General features: G+C 27.7%; 4 protein-coding genes across 6 annotated transcripts in view; 2 read left to right on the forward strand and 2 right to left on the reverse strand.

Moving 5' to 3' along the window:
- The window catches only part of LOC113388194 (gamma-glutamyl hydrolase-like), an 81,216-nt gene extending 80,341 nt beyond the window's left edge, over positions 1-875 (reverse strand). The window contains 1 exon segment of the mRNA XM_026625595.1: positions 830-875. Coding sequence (XP_026481380.1) covers positions 830-875 — 46 coding nt within the window.
- Positions 1-13,651, forward strand: part of LOC113387600 (COP9 signalosome complex subunit 1-like) — a 256,475-nt gene extending 242,824 nt beyond the window's left edge. Inside the window, exons 1-3 of one of the 3 annotated variants that reach the window (XM_026624941.1) lie at positions 11,844-11,906; positions 12,016-12,098; positions 12,158-13,651. In XM_026624941.1, coding sequence (XP_026480726.1) covers positions 12,060-12,098; positions 12,158-13,543 — 1,425 coding nt within the window. In that variant the 5' untranslated portion in view covers positions 11,844-11,906; positions 12,016-12,059 and the 3' untranslated portion in view covers positions 13,544-13,651. Of the gene's footprint in view, positions 1-11,843; positions 11,907-12,015; positions 12,099-12,157 lie in introns of those variants that run through there. The other 2 variants (XM_026624942.1, XM_026624943.1) reach the window with 2 other exon arrangements.
- On the reverse strand, positions 1,391-9,625 carry LOC113388195 (gamma-glutamyl hydrolase-like). Its single transcript, XM_026625596.1, has 7 exons — positions 9,401-9,625; positions 9,029-9,079; positions 7,370-7,596; positions 4,838-4,944; positions 4,511-4,608; positions 3,993-4,294; positions 1,391-1,458 (listed from the first exon to the last, which is right to left on the reverse strand). The coding sequence occupies exons 1-7, from the start codon at positions 9,616-9,618 to the stop codon at positions 1,391-1,393; spliced, it is 1,071 nt and encodes a 356-aa protein (XP_026481381.1). The 5' UTR covers positions 9,619-9,625.
- Positions 13,652-14,978: 1,327 nt separating the features above from the next.
- Positions 14,979-19,128, forward strand: part of LOC113388196 (valine--tRNA ligase) — a 33,695-nt gene continuing 29,545 nt past the window's right edge. The window contains exons 1-2 of the mRNA XM_026625597.1: positions 14,979-15,117; positions 15,180-15,363. Of these exons, the coding sequence (XP_026481382.1) occupies positions 14,979-15,117; positions 15,180-15,363 (323 nt within the window). The remainder of the gene's footprint in view (positions 15,118-15,179; positions 15,364-19,128) is intronic.

The following is a 19,128-nucleotide window of genomic DNA, read 5'->3' on the forward strand; positions in this document are numbered from 1 at the left end:
ATCCGTTAAATTTAAATAGATCTTTCATTATGAGCACAATGCTACGCTATTTGTAAAAAATGTTATAATAATTATGAAATAAATAATGGTTTTATTATAAAATATCAAAGTGTTTGGCATTATTTTGATAGGCAAATTCCGGAAATTTGCTGATGTTAAAATAAATGAGGAAATGAAAACAAAAACGACTGAAACTAAATTTTTAAACGAGTATGGTAAAGAATTTTCAATTAAAAATAAGATGAATAATTAAAAAACACTCTTTTCTAATAGAGAAATATATTTAAAAAAAAGCTATATCAAATAGTTATAAAACCATTGGGTTGTTCAAAAATACTTTGATAAATCAAGTCATATGAGGTATGAGTATGATTTGGAAACTTTATCTGTAAGAAATGAATTTGTAACAAGTCTCTTCACTATTAAATTTATCATTTGTTAAATAATAATAATAATAGGATCAACAAGATATGAATTATTATATTTTCAAATTCATTAAACATTCAGAATAAATGCTTAAAAACTTATTTAACAAATTATCATAACATTTTAATTTTATAGGCAGCTGTACAGTGCTTATATCGAAAGTGCATATAGTGTAATTATAATTGTATACTTTTTGTAACGCAGTTTGTAATATTGTAATATAATGAAACTAGTGGTCAGTGGCGTCGGAACCGCGTGGGCTGCGTGGGCTTGAGCCCACCCATGAATTTTGATGGTGGGGCTCAGCCCCACCCATCAATTTCAAAAAATTATATGGAGTAATATCTCTAAAAAAAACGAGCCCACTGGGCTGCCTATCAAAAAAAAAAAAAAACGAGCCCACCCATCAAAAATTTGGTTCCTACGCCACTGCTAGTGGTGCATGGCATCGAGCATTAAGGCAATTGCTGGAACTTTTCGTACCAAAAATTAAATTTTTAAAAAGATTTCAATTTTCCTTTTAGAACCCTTGAAAAAATTTGATTTATAAGATTTTAATTTTTTTAAATTGACCTTTTAGAATAATTTGATTTTTTTTATACTTTGAAATATTTTGGAAATATTGAACTTTTTTTCAAAGCATCGCGGTGTGTTAGCTGCGATATGAAATATGAAGCGCGTGAAAGATTCATAAAATGTTTTTTTTTATTTTTGAATCTTTCAAATTTGTTGATCCGTGTTCTCGAAATCGTCGACGAGAACTTCATTTTTTGCGATTACTATAACTTACCCTACGGGAAGTTAATAATATACTATAGTTAATAATATACATAGTTTTTATACATATTTTATTGTACAATTCAAATACAAAAAATACACAAAAAATTTTAAAGAAGTAAGTTTACAAATCTTTTATACTCTATTGTTATGAAAATCACATCATAATTTAATCACAATTAATTTCTTAAAATGCATCATTGCATTTAATCTGCTCTGTAGTATCCGATTCCGTAATTTCATATTGACATGATACTGAAATAAAGAATGCAACAATTTATATTTAATAACTGAATTATGTCGCTATGGAAAAAATGTTGATAATATTAATGCAAATATTTTCTGATGCATTCCTTTAGAATGTTCATTGATCAACATTCTTTTGGAATATTTATTAATAAGATTTAAATTGAGATTACATTCGATAAGCGACAAATTTCTAATTAATGAACGATTGAGTTTCAAACGGTTTGATTAGATTTATATTTACTTTCTATAAATAATAATTAGTTCCAGTAATGTCTTATTAATAGAACAAGTCTAATATAAATGCGGCATACCATACATTTGCATGTGCGAATATAGAATCATAGTATTATTTTTATAGCCTTATGATTTGAATTATTTCTATCTATTTTAAGCTAAATTATGTAGTAATATATATAACAAAAAACACCGACATAAAATAACAAATTTTATGAATTCATAACAGTATTTATGCTTCGTTTAATTCAAATATATTATATCTTACTATAAGTAAAAGTGAACTTAATGTAAAGTATATAAGTACCTACCCATTACTCTTTTTATGTATTAATGCAAATTTGATAATATTAACAAAAAAAAGAAAAGGAAAGCATTTTTTCTGAAATGTATGTAAATAGGAACTCAGTTATTTTTTTAACTAATTTTATCTTTTATCTCATTATTAGCAAAATAACAAAAAAAATCAACACCTTTTACAACTAGCTGATAAGAATAAAAAAGTATATGAATAGTAGCGATTTATTTTGTACGACTTTTTATCACGAAGTTAATTTACACTGAAATTTTAAACAAATCACAACTTTATAAATGAAGTTCAAAAATACATTATAGAGTAATCTTATTTACATAATTAATATTCGTTTCATTCATAGTGCATATATGAATATAACTCATATGATATGAGTTGATATTTAAATATATAGAACAAAAATCGCCGACTATTGATTACTATTCTTGTAAGTCTTGAAATTTGACAAAATTTTGATCTTTGATTTGATAGGTCAAAACTTTATTTAAAATATTATATAGGCTTATGAGAAGTGAATTGTTTAAAAAAAATGTGGCAAGCAAATTTGACCCGTATATATTCATATATGCACTATGAATGAAACGAATATTAATTATGTAAATAAGATCACTCTACAATGTTATTTTGAACTTCATTTTATAAAGTTGTGATTTGTTTAAAATTTCAGTGTAAATTAACTTCGTGATAAAAATAAGACAATAAGGTTTATACCTTATATATCCTTATTGTGTTGTAAGTTGATATTTAATATATAGAACAAAATCGCTGGCTCGAAATTAACATCCGAGCTATGGTTTCCTCAGCAAAACTTCTAAAAATGACCCATAAAACCGGAATTGCAAAGTGCGTATGTGTGAATTTTTATAAGCCATATGATAAATAACATTCTTGGATGATGTTTATTTATTTAGCTGCAATCAAAGGATTTCTTAACTTTATTTATAAAGACGCATTACAAGTACGCTATTGCACAATTAACCCTTTCCATTCGGATGCCGCCGCTCCGGCATAATTTCTTGGGTAATGTTTATATATTTAGCTGTAATTAAGAGATTTCTCAGTTTTCTTTAGAAAAGACGCATTAGAGTACGGTACGCTATTGCAAACCTAACCCTTTCCACTCGGATGCCGCGGCGTTACGGCGGTAAAATAAGTATTCATTTCGCAATTAGCGAGTCAAAATTTTGAAAAAAATAATAATGATTAAAATTTTTGACTGTGAATCTAATCTACAAATGGTTCCATCATGATCAGGATTGCTGACCTCAGCAAGTTTGCAATTGTCACGAGTACCGAGTATCAGGGAATAAAGATAGTAAATATTTCTGAAAATATTGCAGCTTATTAATAGGTTAATTAATTAATAGGTATTTTATCGTATTTTTTAAACAAAGTTGGCAAAGCGGTAGAATTCACAATAAACACACATATATTCACAATAAATATGTTATACCGGGATAATCTGTAGACGACTGTGGAAATTCCGAATGATCAAATTCATCAAGCGACTGTTATTTAATTTCGCAATTGAAGTATATTTGTACCTCCATTATGTTTTTTTTTCTGCATCAATTATAAAAATACGTTTTATTCAAAATTAAATTAAAAATTTTGAAGACAAAATATCACAATTATGGACAAATTTCATGCGATGTTGGCCAAGTGCATCTATGTGCTGGACTAAAAGGTGAATACAAATGCTTCAAATTTGGCAGGCAGATTGCATAGCTACTCCATTGAAACCATATTAAATATTATAAAGATATTTTATCATTTCAGATCTAAAATTCTATCATTACCTAGCGTATTTGCAGTCGTAAATTGAAATTCATTCCATAAAACTATGTTTATATACTTTAAATAATTGATATAGTTGCAATGGAGGTATATCTATGCTTATATAACTTATCAATTATTTCTAACGATTCAGCAAGCACTAATTTTGAAGACATGCGAGAAAACACAAGAACTGCCACCGACAGCAATATCAAACCTTTGGGCGCGCTCCTTTCAGCAGCCTGATTTGTCTTCTTCAGAGGTGGATCAGCAAACATATAGCATTCTTCGAATGATGATCCTTTCAATCCTGTGAAGGTCGTATGATAGTTGTATATTATCTCGTTGTCCAATTCTTTTTCATCAAATTTATTTGGACTCTTTCTGGCCTCGTTAACAAAAAATTCAGCGAAATACTGAGCAGCCTGAACTGCGTGTAAGGTGTGAGAGATATTCCTGTTGGGGACCCACTCGTAAATGTTCTTCTCTGGATGGAATTGGACGCCGTAGAATGGATACCTGGAATAATCACATAAGGTAAACGATTTGATTTGATTTATATTATTGCCTTAACAGTTATATAAGTATCTACTTTAGTAAAGGACGACGTTGGAATACATTTCCAACTTTAGAATTTGTTCACAAAAATGATGAAAATTCTTCACTTTTTGTAAGTAAAAATTACTTGAAATGTTTTGTTGAACACTTTTTTTGAATATATTATATAATTATTACCTTACAGATTCAATAGAACTAATAAATTCAAGACCATTCCAATCCTTATTCACTGATAAAACATTCCAATCATGGTCGATCTCAAACTTTGTCAGATTCTGCAATTTTTAAGTATTCAATTAAAGCATATCCCAAAAATACCCAAGATAAGTAAAAAATATTTATTAATCATATACTAAAATGAAAATATTTAATGGTTTTCAAATATGCACATTATCATGGATATTGTAATTCATGATTAATCCAGATTAATATTTCAATAATCGGTAAATTTCATTATCTTGATTTTTTTTATTAATAAACAATCATTAACAGTAATTTTTTTACCTGTTCGGTAACACAATACTGATGAAAATTTGCAGTTATTGGTTCATTTGCCAAACTTTGCATAATATGCATCGGAGCACGGCTAAACATTCTACTTTGACCATAACCTGTGAAAGTATTGTGAAGAAATATAATATATTGAATATACATGATCACATAATAATATAGTTATAAATAAAAAAGTTTTTTACTAGGCGTCAATCCAGTTATTAAAAAATAAGAACTAAGTTGTGCTTTTGAAAAACTTTTAATCACAAAATTAAAAGAATTTTGAGCAAAAATTCAAGCAGTTTTGAAAATAATGCAATCTTGAATATATTCAATCTTTATCATTTGGTTTAAAAAAAAACTTAAAAATTTAGAAGTAAAATTGAAATTTGAACAAACAAAATTTTCCACCCTTGCCCAATATATAATAATATTTGAGATATGGCAAAAGATTTCAAAAACCAAAAAGATCTTAACAGGCATCTATCCAATAATATAAAGCTATTAAGAAGAAAAACTAAGATTTTTTTTTTAAAAGTGTAACAATATAACATTAGCTGAAAACAAACAACACAAACTTAGTTTTTCTTCTTAATAACTGCGGATGGTTCATCCAGGATATTTGTCTGTTTAAAAACTTGTTCTCTTATTTATATATAAATTTAACCCTCTCTTTAACTAATTCCTCACTTTTAACTTATAGATTATATTGTAATCTAATAGTTAAAACTAGCAATAATAATAAAAAATATACAATAGCATCTTAAATATTGTTAACAAATGTAACATTACATACATATATAATATGAATGTGTGTACATAACTTAAGTATTATTATTACTGTTCATATATATTATTGACAAAATAATAAGATTTTGATTCTATTGACTGACAATAAGAAGCATGCTGAAAATATCTTATTTCTTATATTAGTACATATTTATATAAAAAGTTTTTTTCCAAAAAGTTAAATTTCTACTAAAAATTCTGAACCACCTCTATTTAAAAAAATATTAGAATAATATAATAATAGTGGTTATTTTTTGAAAATAAAAAAATTCAATAAGTGTAAATAACTTGTAAAATTAAACGCTTTGTTTAATAATTGCGTAATATGCGTGCGAATGTACATTATTATCTTCGGTAAGTGAACAGATAAGATTAACCAATTCAAAAACTAATTGTACTTCATAATTAATTTTCAATAAATATATAAAACGCTTTAATATTAAACATTAATTCAAATTAACTACAAGAATGTAATATTTTATGTATTATAAATAAAATTAAATTCACTAATTTATATCGTATATTGATAGAATTAAAATTTTTGTCATTTAAGCAATGGAAAATTTGTTGATTTTTTATTCAACTATGCAATAAGCCTTTTGTTGTGGCGGCGAATAAAATTAATCAAAGCACTTTCATTTGATCAAAATCACGAATTGATTTAATATAATTAACAATTGAGACGATAAGATAAACATAAAATAGAGGTTTCTTATCAAACAAAAACAACATTGACATAGTGATTGTAATATACAATTACAATGATTTTATTACAATTACAATGATTAAATAATATGCATGAATGTAATTTTTTCATGTAAAGAAATTAAACTGTATGACGAATCCGCTGATTTTTCTTAAATAATTATGTTCAAATTTATCAGGAAAAAATATTTATCAGACATAAAATTCAAATCAGACCATAATTTCAATTTTATCGCTCTTTAAATAATAGCAACATGACCAAAACGTTTAAAAATCAAACATGCATATAGAGCAAGTAGTCTACTTGCTTGAAGTAGAAATAGCGAAAGTTAGTAATATAACTATAGTAAGGATATTCAAACTTTTTTTAATTAAAATTTCACTTAAAATTTTGAAGCAAATAAAATCATTAATTTACACTTTTTATTCTTCTTTGAAACAGTGTGCAATTGAGTGTTATTAAAAATTTTCACTTGCAGTTTGCGCATTTATTTAACATAAGTTATTTGAATCATATACCTTGCTTATAACAATAACAATATTCAATATGCTAAAAACAGCTGATATAAATATAATTATAATTTATAATTAAAAATGAAAAACTATTTGAGCGCTTCTTATTTGTCTTTTTTAGGAAACGACCTCTCGCTTGCATCTAAAATGTAGATACGGCATTTATGTTTGTACTTTTATGCTTTTGATTCTTTATTTATTTATTTATTTAAGTTTATTTTATTTTCTTTTCTTTTTGTGTTGTTACTTCATTTATAATTCACTATTTTTATTATGTATTTAGATTATTAGTTAAGCTTCTTAAAGTCACCTAGATTACAAAAGCATCTTTTCAATCAACACCAAAAGGAATACCAATGGGTGAACTCTATTTTGGTCTTAACATTACATATTATTAAATGTCATTCATAATTAGTAAATGATTTGTATTTTTAAAACAGATTGAAATTGATTCTTGAGAAATAAAAAAAATACTTGTCTTTTATGAAAATTCACCTTCATTTACTATTTCATATTCTAAAAATATAATTTTCTTACCTTGTTTAAATTCTAAAGGCAACGGCTGCTTACTGGAACTGCAATGAGCTCTATTTTCTCCATTCGAATCTAAATATAGAAGCAGTTCAAAACCAAGACAAGTGCCCCACAAAGGCATATACTGCCCATTGTCGTTCATTTCCTTTGCAATATCAAAAATATGTCGTCCAGCATCTGCGTATCCATCGGATTGATTAAACCAGGTTGCGCCACCAGGAAACAGAACTCTAAAACATAAAAATAAAAATTGAGGTTTAACAAATCAATATTTTCCTTTTTTATTAATTAAAATATATGTTCATACATACAACATACTGTAATCTCAGTCAGACAAATTGTTTGGTGAGAGACATCACATAAATATTTTTACAAAAAGCCATAATAGTTTATTCTCTAATCTATTTAAAATTTATAAACATATAAACATATAAACATAGGAACAAACATACATATATACGCAAACAATATATACAAAAATTAAAACAATAGCAGTAATCAATATAATTTAGTTCATCTGTAATGTGTGCTTTTAATTTAATTTTAGTTCAGTTAAATCTGTGATTGGCTTTATTTCATCCGGTATAGAATTCTTGAACAATGTGGATCTATATAAGGAAACTCCTTTTTTATTATAATTTCTGTAATGCTGTAATGCCGGGGTCATTTACACTTGAAAACATATTGCTATCTATAAGAGGAAATTTTTTTTAAAAAAATCTCTTTTCTCGATAATTCTATTTTTACTGGTCTTACTATATATTTACTTGAAATAATATATGCCTAACGCATTCTATTAATAAAATGACATCTAAGCTGTTAAACCTTATTTAATTTGAAATTATCATAAACATTAATAAAGCCATATAAAAATTGTTATTTTCTTTCAATAATGAAAAAAAGTTTAGTCGCTTGCTAATTGAACAATACTTTCATATTGAACAAATATTTTTGAAAATACATTTAAGTGGGTGTTCTGGTCTAGAGGCATGAATTTTATGAGTTTTATTGAATGGCCATAAAAAGGGCAAACAATATTTTTACTACATTTTTTACAATTTATAGTAATGTTGCGAGAATTTGGAAAAGAAATAAAAATTAACAATGATCGTAAAGTTTTACTTCTAGAAAGTGATGAAGTGTGGGGGGTCTCAAAATCTGAAGAAATATATATAATATTTAATTTTAAGAAATATATTTATTAATATATTAATATATATTTAATCTAGAATAATGTTACAATCGTTTGAACTAAAAAAAAATTACAACTTTTTTTATGTTCTCGAATTTTTTAAAAATAGTTAAAATCGGAATTTGAGGATGAGCGTAGTTCATACAGATGAGATTTCTATAAAAAAGACTCTGTAAAAATTTCAAGTAAATCGATCTAGTAGAAGTTGAGAAATCGTGGGTATCATCTCGAATAAAAACAATTTCGAGGTAAACTAGTTTAAAGTTTTGCAGAGGAAGGAAACAGAACAAAAGATTATATCTTGGTCAAACAGCCTTATCTTCGAAAATAATTTGAATTTTAAAAAATCCTCTTGTAAACACATTCTTAAAGAGTTAAACTTTGAAAGTATAAAAAAAAGAAAAACGATTTTTTGAAAATTCTAGACCCTTAAGAAAAATATTTTAATGAAAATAAATAAATATATTTACCCGCTGACTTTGTTCATTATATCTTTGTAGTAGTCTCTGTCTTTGTCGATCCTGAAATTAGTAAAATGAAAAAAATAATATAAAATCAAATATTGTAAATATTTTTTCTTATTTTTCTCTATTTTATTTACAACTGTCCAGTTAAAGACATTTAATAAATTTGGGGAATTTGCAATTGTCATCCCTAAAGAGACATTGTATATTAAATGGACATGCTAGAAAAACAACTCAAAAGTTGTTTTCCCATTCGTTTAATATTGTAAAAATGAACATATTTTTTAAATTTATTAATATATTATTTATGTTTATGTGAATATATGTTAAATCTACTTGGCTTTAATAATAAAAATTTAATATAAATTTATAAATTACCATATCGGAACAACTCTAGCACCACCTCCTTCGACAAATTTAACATAGGACGCCGCAATGTAGCTCTTGAACTGGTCAGGATATTGCTGGTTCAGGCTATAAGCAATTTCCTGGGTCAGGATGCCCACGACGGGGGTCTCATTGACCTCTTCAACAATAGGTACCGCGGCGAAGGCACAAGAGGCCAGAAATATTGAAAAAGTATACAGTAGCAACATTATGATATGAATTCAGAACTCGAACTAAGAGTTTATCGGCGATTGCGTGTTGTATTTAAAGGCGACCGTGAGCTCTCGAGTTTTAAATGTGTATGTATATGATGTGTTGGTACAGGCGAACGTTTATTTAAATTAATTTGTATAGGTGCTTCAGAAATTATCATGATGAGTGGCTTGAAAAGCCTGTAAAGAATAGTTAGTTTAAATTAATTAATGTTTAACGTTTTAAAGTTTATAACTAAACTAGTGGGGCGCATGGCATCGTGCCTTAAGGCAAATTGCTGAAACTTCTCGTACCAAAAATTAAATTTGTAAAAAAAGATTGTTTCAAACTTTGAAAAAATTAGATTTTTGAGAAACTTTAAATTTTTGAAAAATATTTACTTTTTTGAAAAAAAAACTTTTGGAGAAAAATTTTTTTTAGTTTGAAATATTTTGGAGATTTTGAACTTTTTTTTCAAAGCAATCGCACTGCTTTACCTCTCGAAGCGCGTAAGCGCCGCGTCGCCGTCTAACGTACAAACGATATTACGATACCCATAGAAATGTAAACAAAATTGATACATATTATTAAAATTTCCATAAAGTATCCGATAATTTGATGTGCATATGTCTAATGACCATTTTTGACCAATTGGCATTTTTTTTACTTTTTTTACTAGATCTACGTAACCGCTAGACCTGCCTTTCCAAAAATGTTATCAGTTCTTCGACAATACATGTAAAACACACATGATGGCAGTATGTTTTTAGTAGCTCTTTTCATATTTATATTAATTAATTGAAACAAATATATATGCAAACAATATTATATTATGATAATAGTATAATGAGTGATATTCCTAGAATAGGTGTATACAATTTGAATCTTTATGTAAAAATCAATGTATGTATTTGAGTCAAATAAAGCAAATTTTCAAAATTAAAATTAACTATAGTGGGGTGTATGGCATCCTGCCTTAAGGCAAATTGCTGGAACTTCCCGTACCGTAACGAAATGTTCGACGAATACTGAATGTTTTCAAATAGATTATTATTAATATTGTAACATTGTATAATATTTATAATAATTATATAAACTGAATTGCAAAGTTGCAATTATTTGTTCAAAGTATATTAGAACTATAGTCAGAATTAAAAACAAAATCTGAATTATTTTCGATATACAAAAAAAAAAAAATTTTTGAAAAAAAAAAGTTGAAACAAATTTTTTTTTCTAAAATAAATTATTTTGTTAAGACAAGCAGAAAGTTCTTTGAATCATTTAAATCGGACACTTAGTTCTCTAATAAACACTTCTCCCAATCATTACTAATTGAATGTTTTTTAGATCATTCAAATCGGATACTCCGTTTTCTCAAAAACTCGATTTCTATTTTCTGCACTCTTTGCTCCGTATCTCCGAAACGGCTGGACCTGCCTTTGCCAAAAAATAATCAGCTCTTCTCCCTATCAATAGGAATCGAATGTTTTTTGAACCACTCAAATCGGTTGATCGGTGCGCCCGAAAACGTGACTGGAAATTTGTATCCATACATACATACACACACACATCCATTTTTTCTGAGGTATGCCAAAATGTTCAGAAACCTTCAAAACGTCGAGAAATGTAAAAATTTTCAATTTCGATTTTCGGCCCATTATAATAACTTACCCTACGGGAAGTTAAAAAAATACATGTAAAATGTTTTTTGAATTATTAATCGGACGCTCCGTTCTCTTAAAAACTGAGTTCTCGTTTTTGGCCCTTTTTGCCCCGTATCTTCGAAACGGCTAGACCTGCCTATGCTAAAAACTAATCAGGACGTCTCCTTAGGAATCGAATGTTTTTAGAATAATTGAAATCGGTTGAACCGTGTTACCTAAATCGTCGACGAAAATTTGTATCCGCACAAACACACACAAATATATGTTTTTTTTCTAAGGTATGCCAAAATATTCAGAAACCTCTGAAACGTAAAGATATATAAAAAATTTCATTTTCGATTTTTTTGCGATTGCTGTAACTTGCCCTAAGAAAAAGTTAATACAACATAATTATAAAATAATATAATAATATTAATAATATAAAATATATAAGCATTTATGAAATGGAATCTACTCATAAGATTTGACAAATATTTATCTATCAAATAAAATATTTGTGATATCCATACGAAATGTAGGTACGCATATTAATAATTCAAATTTAACAGTTTTACCACGTTTTTCGCGAATACCAAAATTCGGGCTGCCAACAAGGCAAATCTATAAAAGTCAAAATGCCGATCCAGAATGCATTATATCAGGTACATATTATTTACGTTGAATGTTTGTTTGTTTAGCTATATAAATCAAATAAAAACTTTAAATGATATTTATCTAATTGATTTTAAATTTATCTAATTATGTTAACAGTGTATTGTAAGGTTATGATGACTGAAATGTCATTTTGCGTGTGAATGAAATTCGAGTTCAGTAGAAAAGCATTTGTAAATATGGTAAGATATTTTTATCAATATATTTTTTTCTGGTTTTTTGAATCATTGTTGTTTTACAGAATGCGGTAGAACCTATGCAAATCGACGCCCCTCCCGAAGATAACGAGAATAATGAAGAAGAAACATACATTGTGGAAAATCCAACATTGGATTTGGATGCTTATGCTAGCAGCTACACCGGCTTAGCAAGGCTACATCGGCTTATTTACATAGCAGATCACTGCCCTTCATTAAGACAAGAGGCTCTGAAAATGGCTTTGATGTATGTCATGACAACCTATAATATTAACTTATACCAACACTTGCATAAGAAATTGGCAGAGACAGCGGGTCCCAATCTACCAGATTTAGCAGCTCAATCAGCATCCCAAGATATTCCAATCCTAGATATTCAGTGGGTTGAAACAAAAGGTAAAAAAGCAGCGTTGAAATTAGAAAAACTCGATACTGACCTTAAGAACTACAAATCTAATTCAATAAAAGAGAGCATTCGTAGAGGCCACGACGATTTGGGGGATCACTACATGGACTGTGGTGATCTATCAAATGCTCTAAAATGCTATTCGAGGGCACGTGATTATTGTACTAGTGGAAAGCATGTTCTTAATATGTGTCTAAATGTTATTAAAGTATCTGTTTATCTTCAAAATTGGTCCCATGTTTTAAGTTATGTTTCAAAAGCTGAAAGTACTCCAGATTTTGCTGAAGTTTTGGGTAAGGATTTAAATCAAATGATCACAACACGACTTAAATGCGCTGCTGGGCTTGCTGAATTAGCTACAAGAAAATATAAATCTGCTGCTAAACATTTTCTTGCTGCTAGTATAGATCATTGTGATTATACCGAATTGTTGTCTCCAAGCAATGTGGCAATATATGGTGGGCTGTGTGCACTTGCTACATTTGACAGAAAAGAATTACTAAAGAATGTCATATTTAGTAGTTCATTCAAGCTATTTCTAGAAACTGAACCACAATTAAGAGATATCATTATTAAATTTTATGATTCTAAATATGCCTGTTGTTTAAAGCTGATGGATGAAATTCGAGACAATTTGTTATTAGATATGTATCTTGCCCCTCATGTGAACGCATTGTATACTCAAATTAGGAATAGAGCATTAATTCAATATTTTAGCCCTTACAAATCTGCAGACATGCATAAAATGGCACAAGCTTTTAATAGATCTGTGAGTGCTCTTGAAGATGAATTGATGCAACTCATTTTGGATGGACAAATTCAAGCCAGGATCGATTCCCATAATAAAATATTATATGCCAAAGATGCTGATCAGAGAAGTGCAACATTTGAACGAAGTTTAGCAATGGGACGTGAATATCAAAGAAGAACGAAAATGCTTATTCTTAGAGCAGCCATGATCAAAAATCAAATTCATGTTAAAGTTAGTTCAACGGCTCCTGCTAGTTCTCTGGAACAATTATAGTCATTACATAAAATTTTGAATAGTTTATTGTAACATTTTATGAATTGTTTCTTTAAGCATAACACCGCAAAATTAAATTGTACAAAAGCTTTTATTTTATTTTTCTATCCACAAATTTATGATTTTCTTAAAATTTATTAATTATTGAAATATAAGAATTTGTATCATACGTATTCCTAATAAATTATTAAACATAAAAGCATATTTTACTAACAATAAGTTGATTTATTACTAACACAAATTTTTCAGATTTGTTGTTTCCACTTGCAAATGCAAAACATTATAAAATTGAATAATAGGAGTTATTTTTGTTTGAGAAATTTGTGTTATTATTATTCATAATATGTGTTATTATTATTCATATTATTTATAATATGAATAATATATTATTCATCACATGAACTGATAGAAAACAGAAAAAACTAGTGGTGTGTATGGCATCGCGCCTTAAGGCAAATTGCTGGAACTTCCCGTACCGTAACGAAATGTTCGAGAAATATTAAATGTTTTCAAATAGATTATTATAAATACTGTAACATTGTCGAATATTTATAAGAAATATATAAACTGAATTGCAAATTTGAAAATATTTGTTTAAAGTATATTAGAACTTAAGTCAGAATTACAATTAAAATCTGAATTATTTTCGATATACAAAAAAAACATTGTTTAAAAAAAAGAAAATTTGAAAAAATAAATTGATACAAAAATTTTGTTTTCCAAAAGCAATTATTTTGTTAAGATAAGCAGAAAGTGTTTTGGATCATTCAAATCGGACGCTTAGTTCTCTCAAAAACTACCTTTACTTGCACATTTAGCTCTGTATCTCCGAAACCACTGGACCTGCCTTTACCAAAAACTAATCACCACTTCTCCCCGTTATTATGAATTGAATATTTTTTGGATCATTCAAATATGATGCTCCGATCTTTCAAAAACTCGATTTCTATTTTCTGCATTCTTTGCTCCGTATCTCCGAAACGGCTGAACCGTTTTTGCCAAAAACTAATCAGCACATCTCCCTATCAATAGAAATCGAATGTTTATTGAACCATTCAAATCGGTTAATCCGTGCGCCCGAAAACGTGGACGGAAAATTGTATCCATGCATTTAAAAAAACGAAAAACGGTTGGCAGCAAAGTTAATAAAACAACTTCATTTCGAACTTCATTTTCATATGTTTACAACACTGTACTGCACATTGCACATGACAGTAACTCATTTTTTAAAAACACTCAAATTTATTATGAAGTAATAAAAATAATTTGAATATATGAATTACATTATATTGACATTGGTGATTATTTTTAATGTGAAGAAAATGACTTGAAATAGTTTACGTAACTATGCACTAATATTCTGCGACAATCGTTCGTTTAACATAAGATATAAAGTATTATCTAACCTTACTTTATTCGTGTTTTTATTTACATAATGTATTCAATTAAAAGCAAACAATCTTCATTAATAAATACATCTGTAGTGAACAATATTTACATATATTTGAACAAAAATCTAGTTGGAATCAATTTCAGTCGTTCATTAAAAACTTCCTCTTATGTATTTGAAAAGGGTAATAACCGAATAAAAGTGTGCTATATTATTTATTTCATAGTAATTCATTATACTCAACAGAATTATCTAGTGGATATAAACCAAAAGAAGTAGAATGTAGTACTTATTCGAAGACACCAGGAATATTTCCAAAAAATACCAATGGGAAAATATATAGTATGGTATTACCTCCTCCAAATATTACTGGACAATTACATCTGGGCCATGCAATTAATATAACAATTCAAGATGTGTTAGCTAGATGGTAATTATAAAAACCAAGCTTATATAAATCAAAAAAATATTTTTGAATTAATTTGTCGATTGGTTCATTTTGAATTATGTTAAAATTGACTTTATACCAAAATGCGCTTACATGCGCGTCATATTAGGATCAGATTTATTTATATAATTATTTATAAACGTTTTCTTTATATTACCTTATTTAGGTATAAATTAAGAGGATTTGATGTTATGTGGGTACCTGGTTTTGATCATGCTGGAATAGCTACACAAGTCATTGTTGAAAAGCAGTTACTAAAACAAATAAATAAGACTCGGTCTGATATTGGAAGGGAAGATTTTATCAAACATGTGTGGAAGTAGGTGTGAGACTAACAAAATATATCAAGTTTAGGTAGTCAAATTATTAGATTTGCATGAGAGAACATACTCAAAATTATCAAGGAGTTTTAATATTAATAGATTTAATATATTTTTATTCAACATTATATCTTGTCTCTTAAATGTTATTTTTTCATATCATTTCAATCACAATTTTGCTTGATGCTTAAGATTTATTCAAACAAAGCTGAATATCTTTTTACTAATTACAATTTTCATTGATATTTTCAATATTTGTTTAAATTTTAGTTGGAAGGAAGAAACAAGTTCATCAATTAAAAAACAATTACAAGGCATGGGAACCTTATTAAATTGGGAAAAAGAAGTTTTCACTCTTGACTCTGTATGATTGTATACTATATAAAATGCATATATATTTCATGAGCATATTATATTAATAATATGATTCAATCTAGGATATGGTAGAAGCAGTTAACGAAGCTTTTATACAATTATTTGATGAAGGATTAATTTATCGAGACAATGCTCTTGTAAACTGGTGCTGTCATCTTCAAAGTGCTATATCTGATATAGAAGTTCAGTCTAAAGAAATTAAAGAGCCCACTTTTATAAGAGTACCCGGTTATGATAAACCAGTTCAGTTCGGAATACTTACAGAGTTTGCATATAAACTATGTGATAGAGGTAGGATTAAATACTGTACTACCATGCTACTATACCACCTTTATTTTAATAAACATCCACAAATGTTAAATAAAGTATTAGCTTTCAAAAAATTTATTTCCACATTAAATTCTATGATGTATTTAATTTATTTTGAAATAAGATTGAATGCTAATTGTTTGATTGTTAAGTTTTTCTTATATATTTATTTCTATTGATCAATAAATTTTTTTAAATATTTTAAGATGAAGAAATCATTGTTTCAACCACTAGACCTGAAACGATTCATGGTGATGTTGCAATAGCTGTTTCACCTAAAGACCCAAGGTATGCACATCTTAATAATGTTCAAGCCAAACATCCATTTCTAGATAAAACAATACCGATAATATTTGATGAAACTGTTGACTCTGATTTTGGAACAGGTATGTTGCTACTTCTAAAATACTCATACTGATCAAAAGTCGTAAATGAATTTTCTTTATAATTGTTTACTATGTATATCTATACCAATTTAATATACTTCTTGTATAATCAAAATGCATGCTGAAGATTTTTTCCATTTTTCTCAAATAAAAAAGTGGTGCAGATTTTTATTTTATCAAGATTCAATTTCAGACTTGATATAAAATTGATGAATGTCTCATTTTCTATTCCAAATAATTGAACAATTGAACAATTTATTATTATTTAATAGGTGCAGTAAAAATAACACCGGCTCATGATGCCAAGGACTTTGAAATATCAAAGAGGCATAAACTTTCCATGATATCTATTTTCGATGAAAGAGGATATATGAATAGTAATTGTGGCAAGTTTGCAAAAATGCATAGATATGATGCACGAAATGCAATTATGAATGAATTAAAGGATCTCAATTTGTTTAGAAAAATTACAAATCATTCAATGGTGATACCTATATGCAGCCGTACAGGAGATGTAATTGAATTATTATTAAGGCCGCAATGGTTTGTTAATTGCCAAGACTTGGCTAAATCAGCAGTAGAAGATGTTAAAAATGGTGTCTTGGAAATAGAGCCAAAGCATTTTGAGCAGAATTGGTTTAACTGGTTAAATGGAATAAGGTACTTAAATTATTACTATATTAATCGGTTATAGTTAAAATAATTACTTTATTTTTACCATTTGAAATTACTTTGGTGTATGAGATTAACTGTAGTAATTAAAATCCTAACCATTTGCTTTCACTTTACTAAAGTTACTGAACTTTAGTGTGCTTAAATTATATACTTAATATTTATTTAAGTGTTATAAACATATTACAAATAATTTAGTTTCTGATAGATTTATGTTTAAATAATAGAGATTGGTGCATATCCCGTCAATTGTGGTGGGGTCATCAAATTCCTGTGTATGAATGTTATGATAAAAATAATTCTGATAAGAAAATATTTGTAGCAGCACGAAATGCAAATGAAGCTGCACATAAAGCAACTTCTAAATTAAATACATCTAAAGATTTCTTGGTTGTTACACAAGATCAAGATGTATTGGACACATGGTTTTCATCAGCTTTATTTCCATTTGCTGTTCATGGATGGCCAAAAAAGGTATACAAATAAAAAGATTTTATTTCTCTTAGAAATTTTTTAATAATCATATTTTGCCAATGGTAGAAATTTTGATAAGTAAATCTCTAAGCACAATTCTTGGCTAAACCTCTACTTATGATTCTTCTGTATAAAATGTTTATTATTTTACAGACTCAGCAGTTAGAAAACTATTACCCTTTGAATCTTCTAGAAACAGGTCATGATATATTATTCTTTTGGGTAGCTAGAATGGTCATGCTTGGAAAAAAACTGACTGGCGTATTGCCTTTTCAAAAAATTTTACTACATGGTATTATTTGTGATGTGCATGGCAGAAAAATGTCTAAAAGTCTTGGAAATACTATAGAACCTGATGATGTTATAAATGGAAAATCATTAGAAGTACATTAGAAAATTATTTTTAAAATAATAATTAATATTTTGCACGAATTTTGCAACATATACAAAACTTATATTTTTATCATGTTGTAGGAATTACAACAAAGATTGCAAAAATTTTACAATCAAGGATTATTTAGTGATGCAGAAGTGAGAAAGTCAATTGAAGGCCAAAAGAAATTATTTAAAAATGGTATTCCAGAATGTGGAATAGATGCATTGCGATATACTTTATGTTCTAAAAATATTAAATCACATTTTATTAACTTCGATGTTAATGAATGCCATGTAAACAAACTGTTTGGGAATAAAATCTGGCAAGCTACTAAATACACAAAAATATTAGTCAATTTATGTAGAGAAAACAAAATGTTTGAAAATGCAATATTTGATAAAAGTAACTTAACATGTATGGATTTATGGATTCTGAGCAAATTATCACAAATGATTACTAAAGTGAACACAAGTTTAGAAAATTATGATTTTCATTATGCCACTGCTGCTCTGAAACAGTTTTTGTACTCAGAACTTTGCGATGTTTATATAGTAAGTATTGCATTCATTATCAACTATTATAAAAAGTTTTTATGATTTCTAACTGCGTTTAATTACAGGAATCAACAAAGCCATTTGCTAGAGAATTTAGTTCGAGGACTGTTTATAGCTGCCATACTCTTATATTAAGTTTAAATTTTGCTTTAAAGCATTTATCAATTTTTATGCCACATATTAGTGAAAAATTATTAGAAGCATTACCAGAGATAAATAATATTCACGGAATCGATATGGGAACATTTTTTCCAAATAATGAGGTAAGAAAAAATTATATT

Source organism: Ctenocephalides felis, unplaced genomic scaffold (assembly GCF_003426905.1).
Source record: "Ctenocephalides felis isolate EL2017-DRISC unplaced genomic scaffold, ASM342690v1 CF-g0.4_SCAFFOLD_03572, whole genome shotgun sequence".
NCBI classification, from domain to species: domain Eukaryota; kingdom Metazoa; phylum Arthropoda; class Insecta; order Siphonaptera; family Pulicidae; genus Ctenocephalides; species Ctenocephalides felis.